The 20815-nt window shown below is 50.7% G+C and overlaps 1 protein-coding gene across 12 annotated transcripts in view; it reads right to left on the reverse strand.

Annotated features, from left to right (window-relative positions):
- The window catches only part of MMEL1 (membrane metalloendopeptidase like 1), a 32559-nt gene that overhangs the window by 11465 nt on the left and 279 nt on the right, over window positions 1-20815 (reverse strand). For 5 of the 12 annotated variants that reach the window (XM_025427420.3, XM_049110497.1, XM_049110502.1 and 2 more), the window contains exons 2-7: window positions 18709-18875; window positions 3125-3202; window positions 2365-2424; window positions 1227-1388; window positions 895-1014; window positions 153-248 (exon numbers count right to left, since the gene is read on the reverse strand). In XM_025427420.3, coding sequence (XP_025283205.1) covers window positions 153-248; window positions 895-1014; window positions 1227-1388; window positions 2365-2424; window positions 3125-3202; window positions 18709-18865 — 673 coding nt within the window. In that variant the 5' untranslated portion in view covers window positions 18866-18875. Of the gene's footprint in view, window positions 1-152; window positions 249-894; window positions 1015-1226; window positions 1389-2364; window positions 2425-3124; window positions 3203-14688; window positions 14801-18708; window positions 18898-20815 lie in introns of those variants that run through there. The other 7 variants (XM_049110499.1, XM_025427421.3, XM_049110498.1 and 4 more) reach the window with 5 other exon arrangements.

Here is a 20815-nt window from a genome sequence, read left to right on the forward strand (position 1 = left end):
CACCCTCTGTAGCAGTGGGGCATCCAGCCACGGGAGCCCACTCGCAGCTGGTACACGCTTGCCAGCATGAGCCTCCAAGGGCTTGGCTACAAGGAACCTCGAGGGTGTCCACCTGTCTGCAAGGTGAGGCAGCCACCAGGCCCTGGCCTTACCTACGCTCTGGTTCCACTTATCCATGGTCACTGGCCAGCCTCCCATCACGTCCAGGATGTTTAGCAGGGGCTGTGAGTCTCGTTTCTCTATCACGCCTGAGAGGAAAGGAGGGGTCACTCACCCAGATGCCCAGTGGGGGTGGCATCCACCTTCCCACGGACCCGCAGGGACACTGCAAGCCGACCCCATCAGACAGTGCAGCTGTGACAGGGTCTGGGGTGGGTGGAAGCAGATGGGCTGGCAGGTCACAGAGTGTGGGAGGGGGCCAGCAGGCCAGCCTGGGGGGCCCTGTGGCCTGGGAGTGCTCCCTGGGGTGCCCAGTAGGTGTTGTGGGCAGGGGATGGGGTAGAGGAGCTCTGGCATGGGGCTGACCGAGCCCTCTGGACAGAAAGGGAACAGCTCCTCCAGGGCAGCGATGCTTCCACACTTCAGCAGGGAGTTTTGGAACTTCAGTCGAAAATAAGGTGAAGGGGGGGAGGAGGGAGACAGGGGCTGCGAGGTGGGATCCTCACTGTTTTCCTCCTGCTTGGATACTGTGGCCCGCGTCTGGGGTCAGTGTGTCAATAGGATGACAGGGAGCCAGCAGTAAGTCTGGGTCCTCAGGGGAGGCTGCACCCAGTGGTCAGGTGGGAGCACAGCCGCTCTGGCCTGATTCCTGAGTGGCATCCACTGCTTCGTGCTGTGCTGCAGGGGCTGTGGGTCCTGGAGCTGCCCTCCCCACCCCCACACCCCTCCACTCACTCTGGTTCATGCAGGAGCGGTATAGCATCTTGGCCTTCTGCACAGCCGGCCTGTCCTGGGTGGTGGCATTCTCTAGCACCCCTGCGGGCAGAGGGGAAGCTGGATGGAGGCCCGAGGCAGCTGCTGGGAGAGCCAGGTCAAAGCACCCAGCACCGCCCCCCAACATTCAGCGAAAGGTGGTCCCTCTGCCCCGGCTGGGCACTGTGCCCACTGGACCAGGGCGGGCCCAGCAGCCCAGCCCCACTGGCCCTACTGACCTCACGGCCACCCCTGAGCCAGGCAGGTACTTGGCCTCATCCCAGCTCCACCCCCAAGGTCGCAGCTGCTCTCACCTTTGAGGATGACCTCCAGCTCGTCTCGGAGGATGTCAAAGACACTGTATCGGGAGTTGGTCTCGGGGATCACGTGGCGCCGCAGCCAGCCTCCGCATGCGTACTGGTAGAAGTCTTCACAGGGCTCCCTGGACGGGTCCATGTTCTGGAGGATCCTGGAGGCTGCTCGTGGGGACGGTGGAGAGGGAGGGGGGCAGCCGGTTATGGGCAGTTGATGGACTATTAGATGTTCCTTCCATCACAGCTGTGTGCCCTTGGGAGTGTTAATCACCCTCTCTGAGCCTCAGGGAGGTCAGAGGCAAGGGTGCAAGTTCTAGGGCTATGACTCATTGGCCGCATGACCTGGAATCCTGTGACTGTCCTGCCCTTCACTTCCACATTTGCAAACCTGGGACACCAGCAGTCTAGAGGGAGGCAATGACCAGGAGTGCCCGACTCCCAGGAGGTGCTCAGCTGGTGGCCCTGCTCCCAGAGCCCACTCACTATGGGGTGGAGGGCGGTTCTTATCCTCCACTCAGGGTTTGTCTGCAGTTAGAGAGGATGGCTTTGCCCCTAGCACCCCAAGTGTGCAGGGTCAGTGGGGTCTAGGGTTCCCACTGAGGACTCTCAGCCACAGTGGATGCCCCCCCACCTTCCAAGCCGGGACCCTCCTTTGCTTCTGTCCCACTTGGCTGCGGCCTGGCAGGAAGCACCAGCATGGAGTGCCCATCCACGCCTGTCCGCACCCCCAATGTGGGCAGAAAAAAAATCTCATTTCTTAGTTTTCACTGTTGGTCCTTCATTCTTTTAGTCTGCAAATAGCAGCACATGGACTCCAATTTTATGACAAATTCGTGGGAGGATGCTCGTATGTTCATGTGACTTTTCTGTAACTGTAGGAAGGAGACCCTGTAGCGGATTACCATCCTTCTCCTCACAGGGACATCCACCAGGGCAGGGTGGCTGCCTGGGGGGCACACCAGCTTTCCTCACCCATTGCAGAGACTCCACCTGCAGGCAGGGTTAGGGTCTGCCCACCATTCCCCATGCCACTTCTTGAAGTGGCTCCCTTTGAGGGTGGGGGGCTCTGCGCTAGCATCCCGGGAACTCCCCTCCCGCCCCCCGGCAGGGCTGCAGAAGTGTGGGGAAGGGGGCTTACCCGCTATCACACAGCCAGGGGTGGTGCAGATTTCGCCCATCTCCTTGGGCTCTTGGATGGCTGTAGGCAAGACATGGTGTGAGCCAGTGGCGAGGTGGAGTAGGATGGGGTGCAGCGGGGGAGTTGTCTGGGGTAGGCAGGGCCAGGCCTCAAACCCCTAGCCCCGGGGGGGCGGGGTGGGAAGTCCAGCCTGGGGCCCTGAAGTCACGTCCTCCCCAGGAGACCCAGGATTGGGGCCTTATGTAAGGGTGAGCCTCACGCTGGCTTAACCCTGCTGTGACCTGGGAGTCACCCTCTGCCTCCACGGACTCCCATAGCTGCCCTGGGTCCCCAAGACTGAAGCTGGCCATTCTACTGTCCTGCCTACTGCCAGCCAGCTCTCACCCCTGCCACCTCCTCCAGGCAGCCTGCCTGTGCTGCTGACCTCTGCACACTGTGCCCCCCACCCCAACCCTCCTACCTGGAACTAGCTGGTTGTATAAATGTGCACCTGCCTGGTCTCAGGGACAGTGCCTCCAGCCTGGAGTGTAGGGTCACTCATGCTTGTGTCCCAAAGGTGTCCCAGGGAACATCCTGCTTCTAGCAGGTGCTCATGGCTATATCTCTGCCACTGTGCTGTCTTTCTATGGGACTCTGGGTACCTGGGGCAGGGCTCCATTCCCTAGCTTCACACCCTGGGCTGCCATGAATCACCCAGCCCACAGGGGGCCCAGTTCCAGCCCACTGCTTGGGCTTGTTTTGAGAGGGAAGGCAAAGCTACCTCGGGGTTTTCGTTTTACAATGGTCTTCTCTTCCTTTGAGAAGCAAAGCCGGCTAGGAAAGAGTGTCAGCTGCTTCCCTGGGGGAGAAACACAGCACTCAGCTCTCTGCCTCCAGCCCCCTCCTGGGGCACCTTGGGGCTCGCTGGGGACAACCCTGACATTTTCCTGCAGTGTCGGGGTCTAGGGCACTCTGGGGGCTGCCTGCCTCCTGTAGCCAGGCCTGGTCATCAGGATCACCCAGCAGAACTTCTCTCTTGCCCACCCCACCACTCTCTGCCCTACCCCCATCTTCCAGGGCCCAGCGGATTCCTGAGAGGGACCTCCTTCCCTTCTGACCTCCTCTTTGATCTAAGGGTCATGGGCCACACCCATGCAAGGTGGGCAGCTCCTGACCTCCTACCAAGGCAGGAACAATAGGCTCATTTAAGAGGAGAGGATGTCACTTTTACTTTCTGACCCATGGGCCACCTTTCCTCCATCCCTCCTCTGCACAGGATGGGGGCATTGCTTGGTCAGCATTGGGATCTTCCAGGCGGTTGTCAATTCTGCCTGGAGTGGGGGTGGGGAAGGGGTGAGGTGGAGGGATGGGAGAGAGTCACGTCCAGGCAAAGGGCTTGCCACGTCTGGCCACCTACAGACCTGGCTTGTGGCTGGGTTTCTCCACCGGGCAGGCACATGGAGACCTGGTGGGAAGGAGGGAATGGGGCCTCATGCAGGTCAGAGACTGCAGAGGGTGCAGGAGGCTCCCCAAATGTTGGGTTCTCCCTGGGCTCCTGGCAATTGGGAGTAGCGTTTATGAAACGTGGTGTCTGGAGTGGGTGGGCAGAGGCATTTCTCTTCTACCTGTTGTCGCAGCTCTTTCCATCTACCATTTGTTCGTCCATCAGTCCAACAACTTTGGTTGATTATTGTAAGCCAGCCCCAGTGCCAGGCACCGAAGATTCTGATATGAGCCCGACAGGGGCCCCACCTCAGAAAGCCCCAACCCCACGAGGAAACAGAACAGTGCTGGGCGGACCCAGAAATGATGTGGGTTCATGGGTGCTAAGACATGGCTGTCCTGCGGGTGTTTGTCAAGCTCATTAATCCAGAGCCCTGGGATGAGAACTAGACCTTGGACCCCGAAGGGCCATGACCTCAGGGACAGAGGACAAGAAGGACACCAGAGCTCTGGACATGACAAGGAGAAGGGGTTTTCGCTTCTGATCAGGATAAAGAAATTGAAGGTGACTGTGGCTCCCTCCCCAGGGAGGAGAATGAGCTGCACATCCAAGAACACAGGGGTTTGCAGAAACCTGCCTGAGCACTGCAGGCAGGAACCTATGGAGTGAAATCCCGGACAGGGAGATGCCCTCCCCAGAAAGAAGGGCCTGTGGTGGTCTTCCCCTGGGCGCCAAGTCTCCGGGAGGCTAGTTCTCCACAAAAGGGCTTGAAGTGGGAGGAATGGGTGAGGGTGGAGCCTGTGAGCTGGTGCCAGGGATCCAGCTCCATGCAGTGCATCCACCCACCAGATCCTCCTCATGGGGCATCCCCAGGTCATGGGCAGGGCAGGAAAGCCGAGAGAAGTTCCCCCACAAGAAGAAGTAGGCAAACGTGACACATCATTAAGAAAAACCCAAAAGAGTCCAAAGATATGGGCTTGGGTGACCTGACATCACAGTCAGCAAACAAAACATTTAGTGGTTATGAGGATTAAGTTATAAGGTCTGGTACAAAAGGCAGGAAGTGGACGTAGTTTGTGGTGAATATCACCAGAGAAACGAAAACGTTAAGAAAGAGCAGAAGTGAAGAATTGGGTTTACAGGCTTTACCACACCCCCCACCTGCCTAAGAAAGAAGCTGCAGACCACAGCACAAAGGAAAGAGACAAAATAGAATAGAGGAAAACATCCACAAATCCCAAAATGGTGTAGCCACCCTGGAAGCCAGTTTGGGAGGTTCTTACAGAACTAAACACAGTCTTTACAATACGATCCTGCAATTCTGCTCCTGTGTTTCCCCAACTGGTTCAAAAATTTATATCCACACAAAAACCCAAATGTGAATTTTATAGCAGGTTTTTTTTCTGTTTGTAATTCCAAAAAACTAGAAGCAACCATAATGCCCTTCAATGGAGTAATGAATAAGTAAACTATTACGTCCATGCAATGGCATTATTATTGAGCAATAAAAAGAAATAACCTTTCAAGCCACAAAAAGATGAATGGATGAATCCTAAGCGTATATTACTGAGTGCAGAAGCCATCCGAAAAAGCTGCATTCAGCATGATTCCTGTTAGACAACAGTCTGAAAGAACAAAAGCAGAGATGTAGTAGACAATGATCGCCAGGCATTTGGCAGGGGCGCGGAGTAGCGGAGCTGGATGTAGAACAGAGGAGCACGGGGCAGATTCCCAGGCAGAAAGGGTGACCGGCTTAAGTAACCTTGGCAATGAATTGTGTGTAAGACCCAAGGCGGAGGAACTGTCCATCAGTGCTGTCCTGTAGTTGGGGAGCTTGGTCCCCTGGAATGCATGACATGACTATTGGGATTGAGGGAGTACAGAGGGGCTGGCAGATGGCCGGGCTCGTCACCGCTGCGGTGGGATGTTAGACGGGCCACGGCAGCAGGCTGGAAGGATGCATGTGGTAACGGATTAGAGGCTCCTGTTTAGCCCTGATATAGACACAGAGGATTGCATACAGAAGCGCTACAGATAACGTGTACACATGTGGGTTAGCGCGCACACACGTCCTCTATCAGCCACGACCCAGGAGCAAGGATCACACCTAGTAACCCGAGTATGCTTCTAACACTGTTGCCCAAACAAAGGAACCAGGGATCCTTGGAGAAATAGTGGGGACAAAATACACAAGGTGAGCCTGAAACATCTCAAAAGGCTAGAAAGCAAAAAAAAGTGTTCCCCTTCCCTCCAAAATCCCAAAGCCACAGGGCTGGGAGTATGTCAGGGGGTGCAGAAGCCACCTGGTGGAGCTCCCAGGGGCCACCGTTGGAACAGTTTGAACAACAAAATAAATTAGTATTGGATTATAATCTGAAGTATAAAATAAATATCCGTGAGTCCATGCTGACATAAATTAATCATGGAGAAAACAAATAAATGGGGGGAAATAGATAAATCCCCCATACAGAAGAATTCCAAATAGTTCATGCAGGTGCTCTGCACATGGATTCTAACTCCCCACCCCTTGGATGAGGGCTGCCCATGGTGACTACCTTTCGATGGGGACAGGATGGAAAGTGACGGGCAGAGTAACTTTATGGTGGAGAAGCCTGACCAACACCATGTGCTCAACCATGACATGGTCAACAACAGTGGTGAGTCACTGGATGTATGTCCCCCTGACTTACGGGCTTCCTTCCCCAAACACCTCACCCCAGTCCAACCATGAGAAAAACATCAGACAAATCCCATCTGAGGGACAGTCTATAGAATATGGGGAGCCAGGGTCCCTCAAAACTACCAGGATCATAAAAACAAGTCTGAGAAACCATCACAGTCACGAGTAGCCCAAGGAGATCTGACAAATGACATCATGTGGTGGTGTCCTGTAGGATCCCCGGGCAGAACAGGACCAGAGGGAAGGACAGAGGAAATCGGAATAGAGTGTAGCCTTAGTTAATGGTCATGTAGCAAGGTTCGTTCACTACTTGCAACGATGTATCCTACTGAGTCACAGGATGTTGACAGGGGTTGACGTGGAAAGATGGTGTGGCCCAAGTGGTGCACTGCGCTATCTTCATAAGGCTGTTCTAAAAAAATGTTTTTTAAAGATTTTATTTATTTATTTGATGACAGACAAAGAGAGCATGCGTGCATGAGCAGGTGTAGGGGCAGAGGGAGAGGGAGAAGTAGACTCCCCACTGAGCAGGGAGCCTGATTCAGGACTCAATCCCAGGACTCTGAGATCTCGACCTGAACTGAAGCCACCCAGGCGCCCCTAAAAAAATTTTAAATTACTTTAAAACAACTAGAACAGAGGATCTAGGTACCATCGGAATTTATTCTTTTATTATTATAGAGAAGGGAGAGAGGTAGAAATAATGTTAGCAGACTCCACGCAGCACAGAGCCCACCATGACCCTGAGATTGTGACCTGAGCCGAAATCAAGAGTCAGACACTTAACTGACTGAGCCCCCCAGGGCCCCCAGTTATTAACTGGAGAACAAAACAGTGAGGCTCTTTTGACACAAAGGCTGAATAGAAACGAAATGAAGACTCCTCTAATGCCTAAATAGGACCAGCAGGAGACACAGCAAACCGACCCCAACAAAGATCTGTTCCCCCTTTGTAATTCCAGAAGGGAGTAGCTTTCCGTACTACCCAACTGATGTAGACTCCACTCTCTGGTCTTTTATATTTGTTCACATAACTTCTGTAACATGTGGATTATTTTCACAGAGTCTCTACATTAAAAAAATATTTTGAAAAAAAATGTTTTTTTTTTGACATTTTTGTCTGTAAGTTTTGCTTTTCTAAAGATTGACCTTGATTTGAATGATTTATGTTCCCTCGCTCTCGCTGTGTCTATCTGTCCCAAAAAAGAAGGCTATAGAAATCTTGGCCACGTGGAAAACAACCCTCCTCCCTGGAGAGCATTGTGATCACAGGCTGGCTGTCATGCGGGTATGGGTATGAGTTCACGTGACGATGTGGCCAAGGAAACCTCAAACTGAGACACTTATTTTAAGCAGGCCCAGGCTGGTGGCCTCCCCAGGTGCCTGATGGAAACAAACACATGTTCTCTGGAGGGAAGGTGATTGGCCCGAGAGACACGGGGTCCCCACAGATGAAGCAGGGTGAGATGGATTCATGCTGATGAAAAGACCAGCTTCCATGAGTGTGCAAAACAGACAGCAGAACTATGATTCCCAAGGATTGGGGTTTTGGGAATTCTCTGATCCCCAAGGTGTGGCCTCAAATCTCGACTCCTTTCTGCCCCCATGCCTTCACCAGAGAACATTTTCTCCTTCCCTTGTGTGTGCATTGGCTCCGTGTCTTGTTTTGGCCAACAGAACGAGGAGCCTAGAGCCCAGGAGGCCTGCGTGTCTTCAGCTGTCCTCTTAGACTTCCACTGGGAGAGGCACCGGCCCTGGCCCGCTTGCTGGTCCTTGTAGGGGGTGCAGGTGACATGGAGAAGAGTAGCCCCGTGAACCCGACCCCGGTCAGCTGACTTGTGCCACGGCTGTGTGTGTTCCTGTAAACGAATGCCGTTCTAATCCCTGACCCCGGGGCAGTTTGTCAGGCAGCAATGCCTCACTGACACAGAAAATAATCCAAGTGTGTTTGAAGAAGTAAAAGGAAACATTGAAAACAAGGTTATGAAACATTGAAAACAAGGTCATGAAACATTTAGTTTGTGAAAGAATAAACTATAAATTCTAGAAACACAAAAGAATGGAGTTGCTGAGATTAAATTTAAAAAAATATTTTATGTATTTATTTATTTTTAATTTAAGTTCAACTTGCCAACATATAGTATAACACCCAGTGCTCATCCCGTCAAGTGCCCTCCTCAGTGCCCATCACCCAGTCACCCCAACTCCCCGCCCTCCTTCCCTTCTGCAACCCTTTGTTTGTTTCCCAGAGTTAGGAGTCTCTCATGGTTTGTCTTCATCTCTAATTTTTCCTCACTCAGTTTCCCCTCCTTTCCCTTATGGTCCCTTTCACTATTTCTTTCTTTCTTTTTTTTTTTTTAAGATATTTTTTATTTATTTATTCATAGAGACCCAGAGAGAGAGAGAGAGAGAGAGAGAGAGAGAGAGAGAGGCAGAGACACAGGCAGAGGGAGAAGCAGGCTCCACACAGGGAGCCCGATGTGGGACTGGATCCCAGGTCTCCAGTATCATGCCCTGGGCCAAAGGCAGGCACCCAACCACTGAGCCCCAGGGGTCCCCCTTTTCACTATTTCTTGTATTCCACCTATTCCACCTATCAGTGAGACCATACGATGATTGTCCTTCTCCGATTGACTTACTTCATTCAGCATATGCCCTCTAGTTCCATCCACGTTGAGGCAAATGGTAGGTATTCATCCTTTCTGATGGCTGAGCCATATTCATTGTATACATACCACATCTTCTTTATCCATTCATCTGTCAAAGGACATTGAGGCTCCTTCCACAGTTTGGCTATTGTGGACATTGAGCTATGAATATTGGGGTGCAGGTGTCCCGGCGTTCACTATATCTGTATCTTTGGGGTAAATATCCAGTAGTGCAATTGTTGGGTCATAGGGTAGCTCTATTTTCAACTTCTTTAGGACCCTCCACACAGTTTTCCAGAGTGGCTGCACCAGCTTGCATTCCCACCAACAGTGCAGGAGGGTCTCCCCTTCTCCACATCCTCTCTAACACCTGTGGTTTCCTGTCTTGTTAATTTTTGCCATTCTCACTGGTGTGAGATGGTATCTCGTTGTGGTTTCGATGTGTATTTCCTGATGACAAGTGATGTGGAGCATTTTTCATGTGTCTTTTGGCCATGTTTAGGTCTTCTTTGGAGAAATGTCTGTTCATGTATTCTGCCCATTTCTTGACTGGATTGTTGAGTTTGATAAGTTCTTTAAAGATCTTGCATACTAGCCCTTTATCTGACATGTCATCTGCAAATATTCTCCCTTTCTGTATGTTGTCTTTTGTTTTGTTGACTGTTTCCTTTGCTACGCAGAAGATTCTTATCTTGATGAAGCCCCAAGTGTTCATATTGCTTTTGTTTCCCTTGTCTCTGGAGACATGTCTAGCAAGAAGTTGCTGCAGCCGAGGTCACAGAGGTTGCTGCCTGTGTTCTCCTCTAGGATTTTGATCTTTCAACCATTTTGAGTCTATTTTTGCATGTGGTGTAAGAGAATGGTCCGGTTTCATTCTTCTGCATGTGGCTGTCCAGTTTTCTCAACACCGTTTATTGAAGACTTTTTTCCATTGGATATCCTTTCTTGCTTTGCTTTGTCAAAGATGAGTTGACCATAAAGTTGAGGGTCCATTTCTGGGTTCTCTATTCTGTTCCATTGATCTGTATGTTTGTTTTTGTGCCAGTACCATACTGTCTTGATGATCATAGCTTTGTAATAGAACTAAGTCAGGAATTGAGATGCCCCCAGTTTTTTTTTTTTTTTTTTAGTATTTTATTTATTCATTCATGAGAGACACAGAGAAAGAGGCAGAGACATAGGCAGAGGGAGAAGCAGGCTCCCTGTGGGGAGCTCCATGTGGGACTTGATCCTGGGACTGGGATCATGCCCTGAGCCAAAGGCAGACACTTAACTGCTGAGCCACCCAGGCACCCCCAGCGTTGGTTTTCTTTTCAACATTCCTCTGGCTATTGGGGGGTCTTTTCTGGTTCCATACAAATTTCAGGATTATTTGTCCAGCTCTGTGAAAAAAGCCCATGGTATTTTGATGGGGATTACACTGAATATGTAGATTGCTCTGGGTAGCATAGATATTTTCACGATATTTATTATTCCAATTCATGCTCATAGAATGTTTTCCCATCTCTTTGTATCACCCTCAATCTCTTTCATAATTGTTCTATAGTTTTCAGAGTACAGATCCTTCACCTCTTTGTTTAGGTTTATTCCTAGGTATCTTATGTTTTTTGGTGCGTTTGTAAATGGGATTGTTTCCTTAATTTCTCTTTCTTCTGTCTCATTGTTAGTGTATAGAAATGTCGCTGATTTCTATGCATTGATTTTATAACCTGACACATTATTGAATTCCTATATGAGTTCTAATAATTTTAGGGTGGAGCCTTTTGGGTTTTCCACATAGAGGATCATGTCATCTGCGAAGAGTGAGAGTTTGACCTCTTCTCTGCCAATGTGGATGCCTTTTATTTCTTTTTGTTGTCTGATTGCTGAGGCTAGATCTTCTAGTACTATTTTTTTTTTTTTGAGAGAGAGAAATTAAGAAAGGGAGAGTGCAAGTGGGAGGAGGAACAGAGGAGGAGGGAGAGGGAGGGGGAAAGAATCTCAAGCCGACTCAGAGCTCAGCACAGATTCTGTCTGACGCAGTGCTCCATCTCAAGACCCTGAGATCATGACCGGAGCTGAAACCAAGAATCAAATACTCAACTGACTGAGCCATCCAGGTGCCCCCACTGAGATTAAATTTAAAAATAAATCTAAAATGGATTTTTTTCACTGAGGTGCACTGTTTATTTTGCTGATTGAAATCTGAGTGACAGCATGCCATCTAATCATGGGGTTTCATCTAAACCTTTACTGCACTGCAGTACAGAAGTATTCAGATATATTTTTGGAGAACTGACATTTTGCAAAACACAACCAACATTTTAGTTCGTATATGAGAAAATGCAGTGTCCTAAAAGGCATGTGTTCCAAGTTATTGCAGGTTATTTTTGGAAGAATTTCTGCAGATATAACACAGGTGAGTAGAGGTTTACTGAATTTGAATGTATTTCAGGATAATTTACCCAGAATGCAGGACCAAGTCAGAGAGGGAAACTCTCCCGAGATGCAGAGGACAGCATGGGAAGGATCGAGGACACACGTAATCAGGGTTTTAGAATGGGAGAAGAGAGGTCCTGTGGGAGACACAATATTCAGAAAGATCGTATACAACTCCCTGCAATAAATATATGGTGTCAATGCTGATTCAGGAAGCATAATCTCTCCAGAGCAGAATGAACAAAACACATTTGCATAGCTAAATGCCTCATGGTAAAAGTGAAAAATACCGAAGATAAAGAAAAGCTCAGAGGGTAAGAAAGTTCCTGATGAAGAATAACAGACGGGCCCAGATTCCTGGACAGTGGCAATGGAAGCCAGAAGACTGTGGGACTAAGTCTTTAAGCCACTGAGGGATAACTAGGTCCAGATTTGTTCCACCAGCTAAACTATCCCTGAAGGACAGGTGATCAATGAAGTTATTTTCAAATAAACAATGTTTACTACTGAAAGATATTTATTTATTTAGTTAGTTAGTTAAAAAGATGTTATTTACTTATTTGACAGAGAGAGACAGAGAAAGCATGCACAAACAGGGAGAGTGGCAGGCAGAGGGAGAAGAAGCAAGCTCCCCACCAAGCGGGGAGCCTGATGCAGAGCTCCATTCCAGGATCCTGGGATCATGACCTGAGCTGAAGGCAGATGCTTAACTGACTGAGCTACCCAGGGGTCCACCACTGAAAGATTTTTAAAGCGCTGTCCCCCAAACTTGCCTGATCACAAGAGAGGTCTCATGTGCTCGATCTGGTATAGATCTGGAGACTGCACCCGGGCTAAGGCCTGTTCTGCCCTGTGGTTCTATCTGAGTTCATAGTTGAAGCCCTGACCCCCAGTAGGACTGAGGAAGGATAAAGGTTAGATGAAGTCATGGGGTGGGGCCCTGATCCTGAGAAGAAGAGAGACACCAGAATGACCTCTCTCTACCCATGAGGACACAAGGGGAAGGTGGCTGGCTGGGAGCCCAGAAGAGAGTTCTCACCAGGAAATGCCTTGATCTTGAACTTCCAGCCTATAGTGTGCTGTTATGGCAGCCTGAGCAGACCCGGACAGGTCCCAAGGTGCTGAGGTTATTCACCCCAGGTTATTCTGATTACCAGCAAATTAGGCAAACACTGTCCTAAATCAGTGCTCTCCATAATTCACTGCAGATGAATTATGTGGGAATGCAATGCTGATTCTAACCTGGTAGGCCTGAGGCAGGTCCTGAGTCTCTGAACTTCTAACAAGCTCCCAGAGGAGACTGACACCACTGCTCCGCAGACCACATTTTGAATAGGAGGCTCCAAAAGTATGTACTTTGGAAAGAAGAAAAGTTGTTTCCTAAGGAGTGCCTGAGATGGAAGAAGAGTGATGAGCAAAGAAGCTGATGAGGACGTGGGAAAGCCAAAATTAACATTGATTGCATTAAATAATGCTGCCTCTGTGTGGCAGAGGAAAATAAGATAGAAACCAAGTGCTACTCACTATAACACGGAATCAGGGTGGGAGGGAAGAAGAGCCGACCTGCTCTGAATGCTCGCATGTTTGGAAGAGATATGGAGGTGTTGATGAACTGAACACTTATTCAGTTAAATATGCATACACAGATCTAAGGTACGACAGTTCTGCTTTTTGCTTAGAATGTCAAAATTCACAACAGAATACCATTCCCATCCTAACAACAAGAAAAATCCAGATAACCTACAGATGTCACAACTTCACTGGAGCCCATCTAGGACCTGGCTGAGGTCAGAGGTCAGGGAGTGACAAGCTCCTCCAAGCAGAGATGATACTGTGTCCCCTTTGACAGGACTCAGGAGTGAGATGGTCACCACACAAGGGGGTTAGAAGAACTGAGGTACAATTTTAATATATTCTTTTTTTCTTCTTAAAGATTTACTTATTTGAGAGAAAGAAAAAGAGCACAAGCAGGGGGAGGAGCAGAGGAAGAGGGAGAAGCAGACTCCCCTCTGAGCAGGGAGCTCAACCTGGGGCTGGATTCCAGGACCCTGAGATCATGACCTGAGCCCATGGCAGACACTTGATCCACTGATCAACCCAGGCACTCCAATATTAATGTGTTATTTTTTAAAAACTATTTTTTAGAAAGATTTTATTTATTCATGAGAGAGGCAGAGATACAGGCAGAGAGAGAGAAGCAGGTTCCCCACGGAAACCCTGATGCAAGACTCCATCCCAGGACCCTGGGATCACGATGTGAGTCGAAGGCAGATGCTCAACCACTGAGCTACCCAGGTGTCCCAGTATTAGTGTTTTCTTAAAGGCCACGTGTGAGTTAGCTGGAATAGCTGGGACCACAGACTCTGTAAACTGTAGGACAAAGAGCAAAAGAGCGAACGAACACTGAACGGAGTATCCAGATATTGTGGGATGATAACATCAAACCATCTGAAGACATGTATGTGGAGTCCCACAAAGAGACAGAGAAAGAGCAGAAGAAATATTTAAAAAGATAATGGTTGAGAGTTTCCCAAAATTAATGAAGGAAAACAAAGCCCCAGATTCCAAAGACCACAAACAGCATGAATACCAAAATACACGCACGCACTCCACCCCCGGACACACCACAAACCAAAGGTAAAGAGAAGGTCTTGAGGGCAGAAGAGAGAGAAAAACACTATAGCGAGGAAAAACAAAGACAGGAATGATGGTGGACTTTCCGCTGGCAGCCATGGGAGCCAGACTGCCACGGAGTCCCTCAGAGGAAACAAACTAACAAACCAGTTAACCCAGAATTCTAGACGCAGGAACAGCATCTTGCAAGAGGCAGATGAAATGCAGATTTTTCCAGACAAACCGAAGCTGAGGGAATTCATTTCCGGTATACCTGCCTGCGATAAATGCTAATGGGAGTTCTCCAGGAAGGAGGAAAATGCTAGAATTTGGATCCAGGTGAAAATAAATAATGTAGCACACTGGGGTGTTTTTTTTTTTTAAACAAACAAACAAACAAACAAACAAACAAAAAAGCAAGTCAGCTAGCCTGGTAAGGCTCACCCAGACCCAGAATTCATGGAATTCTAGAAAGGTAACTATATGCCTTATATTTGCATAGGCTCAGATCATATTAACCATGCCTCATCACCACCTACTAACCATTATGTAGAGCAAGAATTATCCTCTTCTGCAGATTTATATATTCTTTGGCTTTCAGAGATGATAGGATCTCAGCGATTCAGCCTAATGTCCTCTTCTCAAAAAGTGGAACCTGAGATGAGGGAAGTAAGCCATCTGGCATCACACATGCAGGATAAACAAGCTCTGGGCACTGTCTCCATTTACAAACTTTTGCAAGGACTTTTTTCACTCAGGCCTGTAACATTTTGCAGGAGACAACAAATGCAACTACTACAAATGCAAACAAGAAGCTGCTCGTTTTAAAATAATTATTTGGAGAAAAGATCAGAGAGGTGAGGAGAGCTTTAAAATTTAGAAATTTAGAAATGTCATTTTGAACAGACTCCCATCTACAATAATTAACAGGAAGGCTATTGGTGAGCTGCTGGTACTTTGTACTCAAGCCCCATCCCACAACTAACTAAAATCTATCTTATGAGCAAGAGGGTGATATTTGAGAGGCGTAAAGACAGGCTTGTAATAAAATAATTTGAAAGAAAGAAAGGAAACCTCTTGAACAAGGCAGCTATTAATGATGAGGAAGCCAGATACTGGCAGGAAACTCAGCTGTGAATCTTACTCAGGAGAAATTTTGTAGACTGTGCCTGTGACTTTACCCCAAAGCCCAGATGTATCTATACTGGGAGGGCAGGCTTGGCTGGTGTAGGGAGCTAAATCTGCCTTCCCTTCAGTAACCACCCTGGTGGGAGTGGGGGGAAGGACAAAACCCACTATTTTATTATTACACCTGATCACAAATAGCACGACAGATCTAGACGTTTCTCTCTAGTGTTATCGATGTGTTAAACCATGGTCCTCAAGGAAGCCTCTAATGTACATACTGTGCTGGGTCCCATTTTACAGATAGGGAAACGAAGCTCAGAGGCATGAAGGAAACCTGCCAAGGTCATGCAGGTCCGATCTGGGGGAGCTGGCATGCCTGGCCATGCCTGGGCGTTCACCAGAACCTTCTAACGCCTCCCCCCATCCCACAATGGCAGCGAAAAAGATTCAAAGTCAAGGCTTAGAAACAGGAAGACACTTCAGTCCAGGGATTGGCAATATTTTTCTGTAAAGTCCCAAGTAATAAATAGTTTAGGCTTTGTGAGTCACATATAGACTCAGTTCACATACAACTGAACTTGTAGCATGAAAATATCCAAAGATTATACATAAATAAATGGGCACAGCTGTGTTCCAATAAAACTTTTATTTACAAAACAGGGGCTGCAGTTTGCTGGCCTCTGTGCTAGACAGTGATTGTCACTGCTTGTAGGAGCAGGATTCTAGGGTGGGCAGGATTGCAAACGTGGGGCTGTATGTCCCACTCTAATTTCCATAAAAATGTTTGATTTTCTGAGGCACCTTGGTGGCTCAGTGGTTGAGCGTCTGCCTTCAGCTCAGGCCATGATCCCAGGGTCCCGGGATTGAGTCCCGCATCGGGCTCCCTGCATGGAGCCTGCTTCTCCCTCTGCCTATGTCTTTGCCTCTCTCTGTGTGTCTCTCATGAATAAATAAATAAAATCTAAAAAAACCAAAAAACCAAAAAACTATTTGATTTCCTGAAAAGGCGTTGTCTATAACTTCTAAAATAACAGCCATTAAAACAAAACAAAACAGAAAGTCTAAGGTGACCCCTTAAAGGACAGTCATTTGAAATTTGCAAGTTAGCTGAGGGGAGAATGGACAACAAAATAATAGAGAAACCAAAAGAAGCCGAGAGAAAAAAGAGGCACAAAGATGCATTAAAGAACATGGTAGAAAAACCAATGCATTTCGGTAATCATAGTGACTTCAAATAGACCCAAGGCTTCAGGGAAAAGACAAAGACCCCAACCCAGCTATACACTGCTGCAAGAGACACACTGAGAGCTAAAGTCACACAACGTTTGAAGGAAAAATGGAAGAAAACAGGCTGAGCTAATGATCATGAGTAGTTAGATTCATATTAGACAAAACAGAAAAAAATTTTAACATTTTCAACATTTATTGAGGATTCTTGCCCAAATCTGTCCATATCCTAATGGTTGCAAACTTTCTAACTCTACTGCTCCTTCCAGTACATTAGAGGGGGAAAAATATCATAATCTCCAAATCCACAACAATAAAACAATGTTGGAAACTGCCATAGAACACAAGTGAAAAAAAAATCTTTTCTAAGAACCACAGGACTATAAATTCAGGAAGGAAAAATGACAAGGCTTATTAAGGCAGAAAGGGTTGCCATGCAATGAAAGGTCATGGAAGATAAGCTAATTCTGGATTTGTATTCATATAACAACGGAGTCTCAAAGTAGGCAAATTGCTACTTGGCCCAATTATGGGGGAAAATAGGGAATTCTCTAGCACAAGACTTAACACAAGAAAATGAAAACTCTAGATATACAGAAGACTCGACTGATCTAATGGATGTATTTGGGTCTCTGACTTCTCCTAACAGCAGCTGGGCATCCTCCACAAATTCACACGGGTTATTGGCAGCACTTGACTGCGGGTTAATCCTGAAGCGATTCAGCAAATAGCAAAGACTCGGTACCACATAAACCACAGTTCCTGACAACAATGCAGTTAATGCAGAAACCAATTTAAAAAGGTAACTTAGAAAGATCTCCATGCGTCTAGAAATTTTTAAAAAATAAAGATTTCAAAAAAACTCATGAATCAATGAAAAAAATCATAGTGGAAATGAAAAAGTGCCTAGAATTAAATAGTAACACTGCATGTAAATCCTCCCACAGACCCAACAGCTCCAGAGGTTGACATTGGCTGGGGGTGGGGGGGTCACTTCTGGGGGTGGGGGAATGGGGGTTCTGCCAAAGGAGCCCCAGCAGAGACCCCATTTGTGTTGAGGAGACCACCAGGAGAGGGCAGACAGGGTCGGGAGGGTCCCTCTTGTCGGGTGGGTTCAAGCTACCTCACTCCACCCGGACAGGACAGGGGTCCCTTCATGCCCCATAGCCGGAGTGGGGGTGGTGGTCAGGGACCAGCCTCGTCCATGGGAGCCTCTAACCAACCAAGGTGCTCAGAGGTCTGGGCTCCCCAGGGCTCTCTGTGCAGCCTGTGGCCCATCTTCCCTGCAGGGGACCCAGAGGGGCCAGGGACCAAAGCAGCTGGCAGGAGCCCCCCAGGCGCCTGGATGGCGGGAGCAGCTCTGGGCTGGGATATAGCCAAGCAATGGATGGACGGTCCTGCCGCAGCGCGGACGGCCCCAGTCAGACCAGTGAGGAACGTTCTAGCACAGAGGTTGCCCTGCTCAGCTGTGGAGAGTGCCAGGGGAGCCCCTGTCCTGGGCCCTGGGCCCGCGCCCTCGGGAGGAGCGCAGTGCACCGCAGCTGTGAGGCGCAGACGGGCGGCCGTGCCCGACGTGGCACCGTGGGCCGTGGGGGCAAGTTTGCCTGTTGCCCGGTGCAGGCACAGGAGCCCCTGCCGTCCCGACGCGGACGGGTCCACGTCCACATGGGGGGGCGGGGAGCGGGGGAGGGGACCAGAGGGGCGGAGCAGCCCTGCCCCGCCCCCGTCTCTCTGCCCTAGGCTGACCCCTCCCACTGTTGCGGTGAGCGCTGCCGGCCTGGGTGACCGTGACCTTCAGCGGGGCGGGGGCGGCAGATCGGGCAGGTCCTTCCCCGCAGCGGCCATGGAGACACAGGTGCGCGGGTATGGGCAGGGGGTGGGGTGTCCCCGGCCACCATGGCTCCTGCTGCCGGCCACGAACTGCAGTGCGCGGTGTCGCAGCGGGCGCTGCCTGCGGGAGGGGAGGGGGCTGCGCGGGTGGTGCGGGGGGGACCCGGTCTGTGCATCTCAGGAGTCCTGCGGGAGCCCGCCGCGCAGAGCCTGCAGGACTGGCCGGTGCCAGCCTGCCCTGGACAGAGCCTTCTGGAAGGGGCTGGAAGGCGCCCTGCAGGTCAGTGCCCAGGACAGAGAAGACTGGCTCCTCAGGGTGGGCGTGCACCTTGGCCCTAATGAAGGTGGGGGCGTGGGGGTGGGGGAGCCTTCACTCACCTCTGCTGTTGGCAGCATAGAGGAGGCCCAGGGCCACCAGGGCGCCGGTCACCAGGAGCAGCAGCAGCAGCAGCCCCCCCTCCAGGAAGCCTCGGTGCTTCTGTCCCGGCCAGCCAGCAATCTCCATCATCCCTACCGGGCTTTCGGGCTTCCCCATCACCAAGTCTCTAGCCAGGGGAAAGTGCAGAGCTGAGAAACCCCAAGGCCGAGGGCAGGGGCTGTGTCCGGCCAGGGTGGGGACACCAGGGCAGGGGAGACTCCTGTGGAACCCCCGAGGCCCTGACCGAGGCCGGGAGGCCTGATGCTGGCTGGGAGCAGGTGCTGGTCCTTTGAGGACGTTGTGCTCCTCTCCCATTGCCAAGTCCACACCCGGCCCTCAGCCTGTGTCTCTGGCTTGCGGCACTCTCCCTGGGCCAGAGCCTGAGTGCCCGAGGTGCTGGGGGGTGGGGGGGGTGCCAAGTGTGCTGGCCAGGGTGGCAGCTTCTTCCCAAGGTTGGTGTCTCCAAGCCCGCTCTCTGGCAGGGGTGGTCCAGGGACCACTGCTCACAGCTGGAGGTGAGCATCAGGGACCCAGCAGGCCCAGTTCCTGTGCTTGCCAGGGGCTACTGCAGTGGAGCCTGCCTGGCCCTTGTGCCAGGGGGCAGGGAGGGCTCCTAGAGCTACGGGCCTGGGCCTGGGTCAGGGAAACCCTCTGGGAGGTCGTGTGGGCCTCAGGGCAACCTGCGCACCCACCTTTCCTGCTTGGAGCCCAGCAGTGGGCCAGGGGGGTGAGGAGGACTGGCGTCCCTGCAGGTGGTAACCCCAAAGGCCAGGAGGGAACCAGACAGGGTTGGTGCTAGTGATTACCTGGCAGGTGTGTGGCTCCTGACTTCCCTTCCCCACCCTCCCCTGCCTTTCACTGAAGAGGAGACATCTATCTGAACAAGCAAGGAAGAGGGTAGTGTGGAGCACATTCGGGGCTGGCGCCATGTACGGGAGAGGGTGTGCTGCCTGGGGCCAGGCAGGGACAGCACACCCCCAGGACCCTGAGGTCTGTGTGTGCTCCCTTGTGCCAGTGGGTGCACACATGTGCCTGAGCTCCCATGTGGGCATGTGGGAATGTGCAGACACATGTGTGCTATGCACCTGCTCTGTGGGCATGCAGAACTCTGCTCTCCTCGGCCTCAGACTGCCAGTCCTCACACACACCACATCCCTGACGTTTGAGTCCTAGCGCCTGTCCTACACCAGGCAGGGCTGAGTTTGGGGGAAGCCAGAGGAAGACAACCCCCGTCCCGCCCTGGGGCAGGTGAGCATCGCCTGCCAAGAGTAGTAGCCAGGGCTGGGCCACAGGTTCTTACCTGGCCACACCCAGGGGTCAGGGCCTCATCTGCCCCATTACCTGACTTGAGAGGAGAAGCCAGGCCTACTCTGATCTCAGGACCCCTCCCCCATAGGCCCCATCACCTCTCTCTGCAGCCGGTACGGTCCTCCCTACCCCACCCCCAGACAGACCCCTCCTCACTCCACAAAAGTCCTTGTTCAACGTCACCTTCCCAGTGAAGCCTTCCCTGAGTCGGATTCACCAGGGCCAGCCTGACCCCAGGCTCATCTCTGTTTTCGCCATGGGATGTGCAATTCAGTGTCGAAGCCCCTTCTGTCTCCGCTGTCTACCTCCCCGTGGGGAATGTCAGTGCCATGGGGGTGGGGAGGCTCTGTCTGCCTGCATCCCCAGCACCCAGACAGGTGCCCGGTACCCTGGAGGCATCAACCAACATCTGAATGCTGAGTATCTGAGCCCTGGCCTAGCCGTCTGTGGCTCTGGCTGCACCAGTGTCAGCTTTCTTCCATCAGAACTAATGAATTTGCTCCCTCGTTCTGTTCTGCTGGCTTCTGGGGACTGGATGTGGCAGGAAGGTGCATACACACTAACGCTCCTATCCAGGGCTGAGGGCTGAGCCCAGGGCCAGACAACCAGAAGAGGGGGCTGCTGTGGCCTCCCTGGACACAGGCTCAGGGCCTCTTGGGGTGATTGTGGCCAGCCAGGGAAAGAGGGGTCCTTCGGGGAGGGGAACTGTGTTGAGGGGTGCCTGCCCAAGGTATAGGCCTCACACATGATGGTCTACCC

The sequence above is a fragment of the Canis lupus genome, chromosome 5, assembly GCF_003254725.2.
Source record: "Canis lupus dingo isolate Sandy chromosome 5, ASM325472v2, whole genome shotgun sequence".
Classification (NCBI taxonomy): domain Eukaryota; kingdom Metazoa; phylum Chordata; class Mammalia; order Carnivora; family Canidae; genus Canis; species Canis lupus.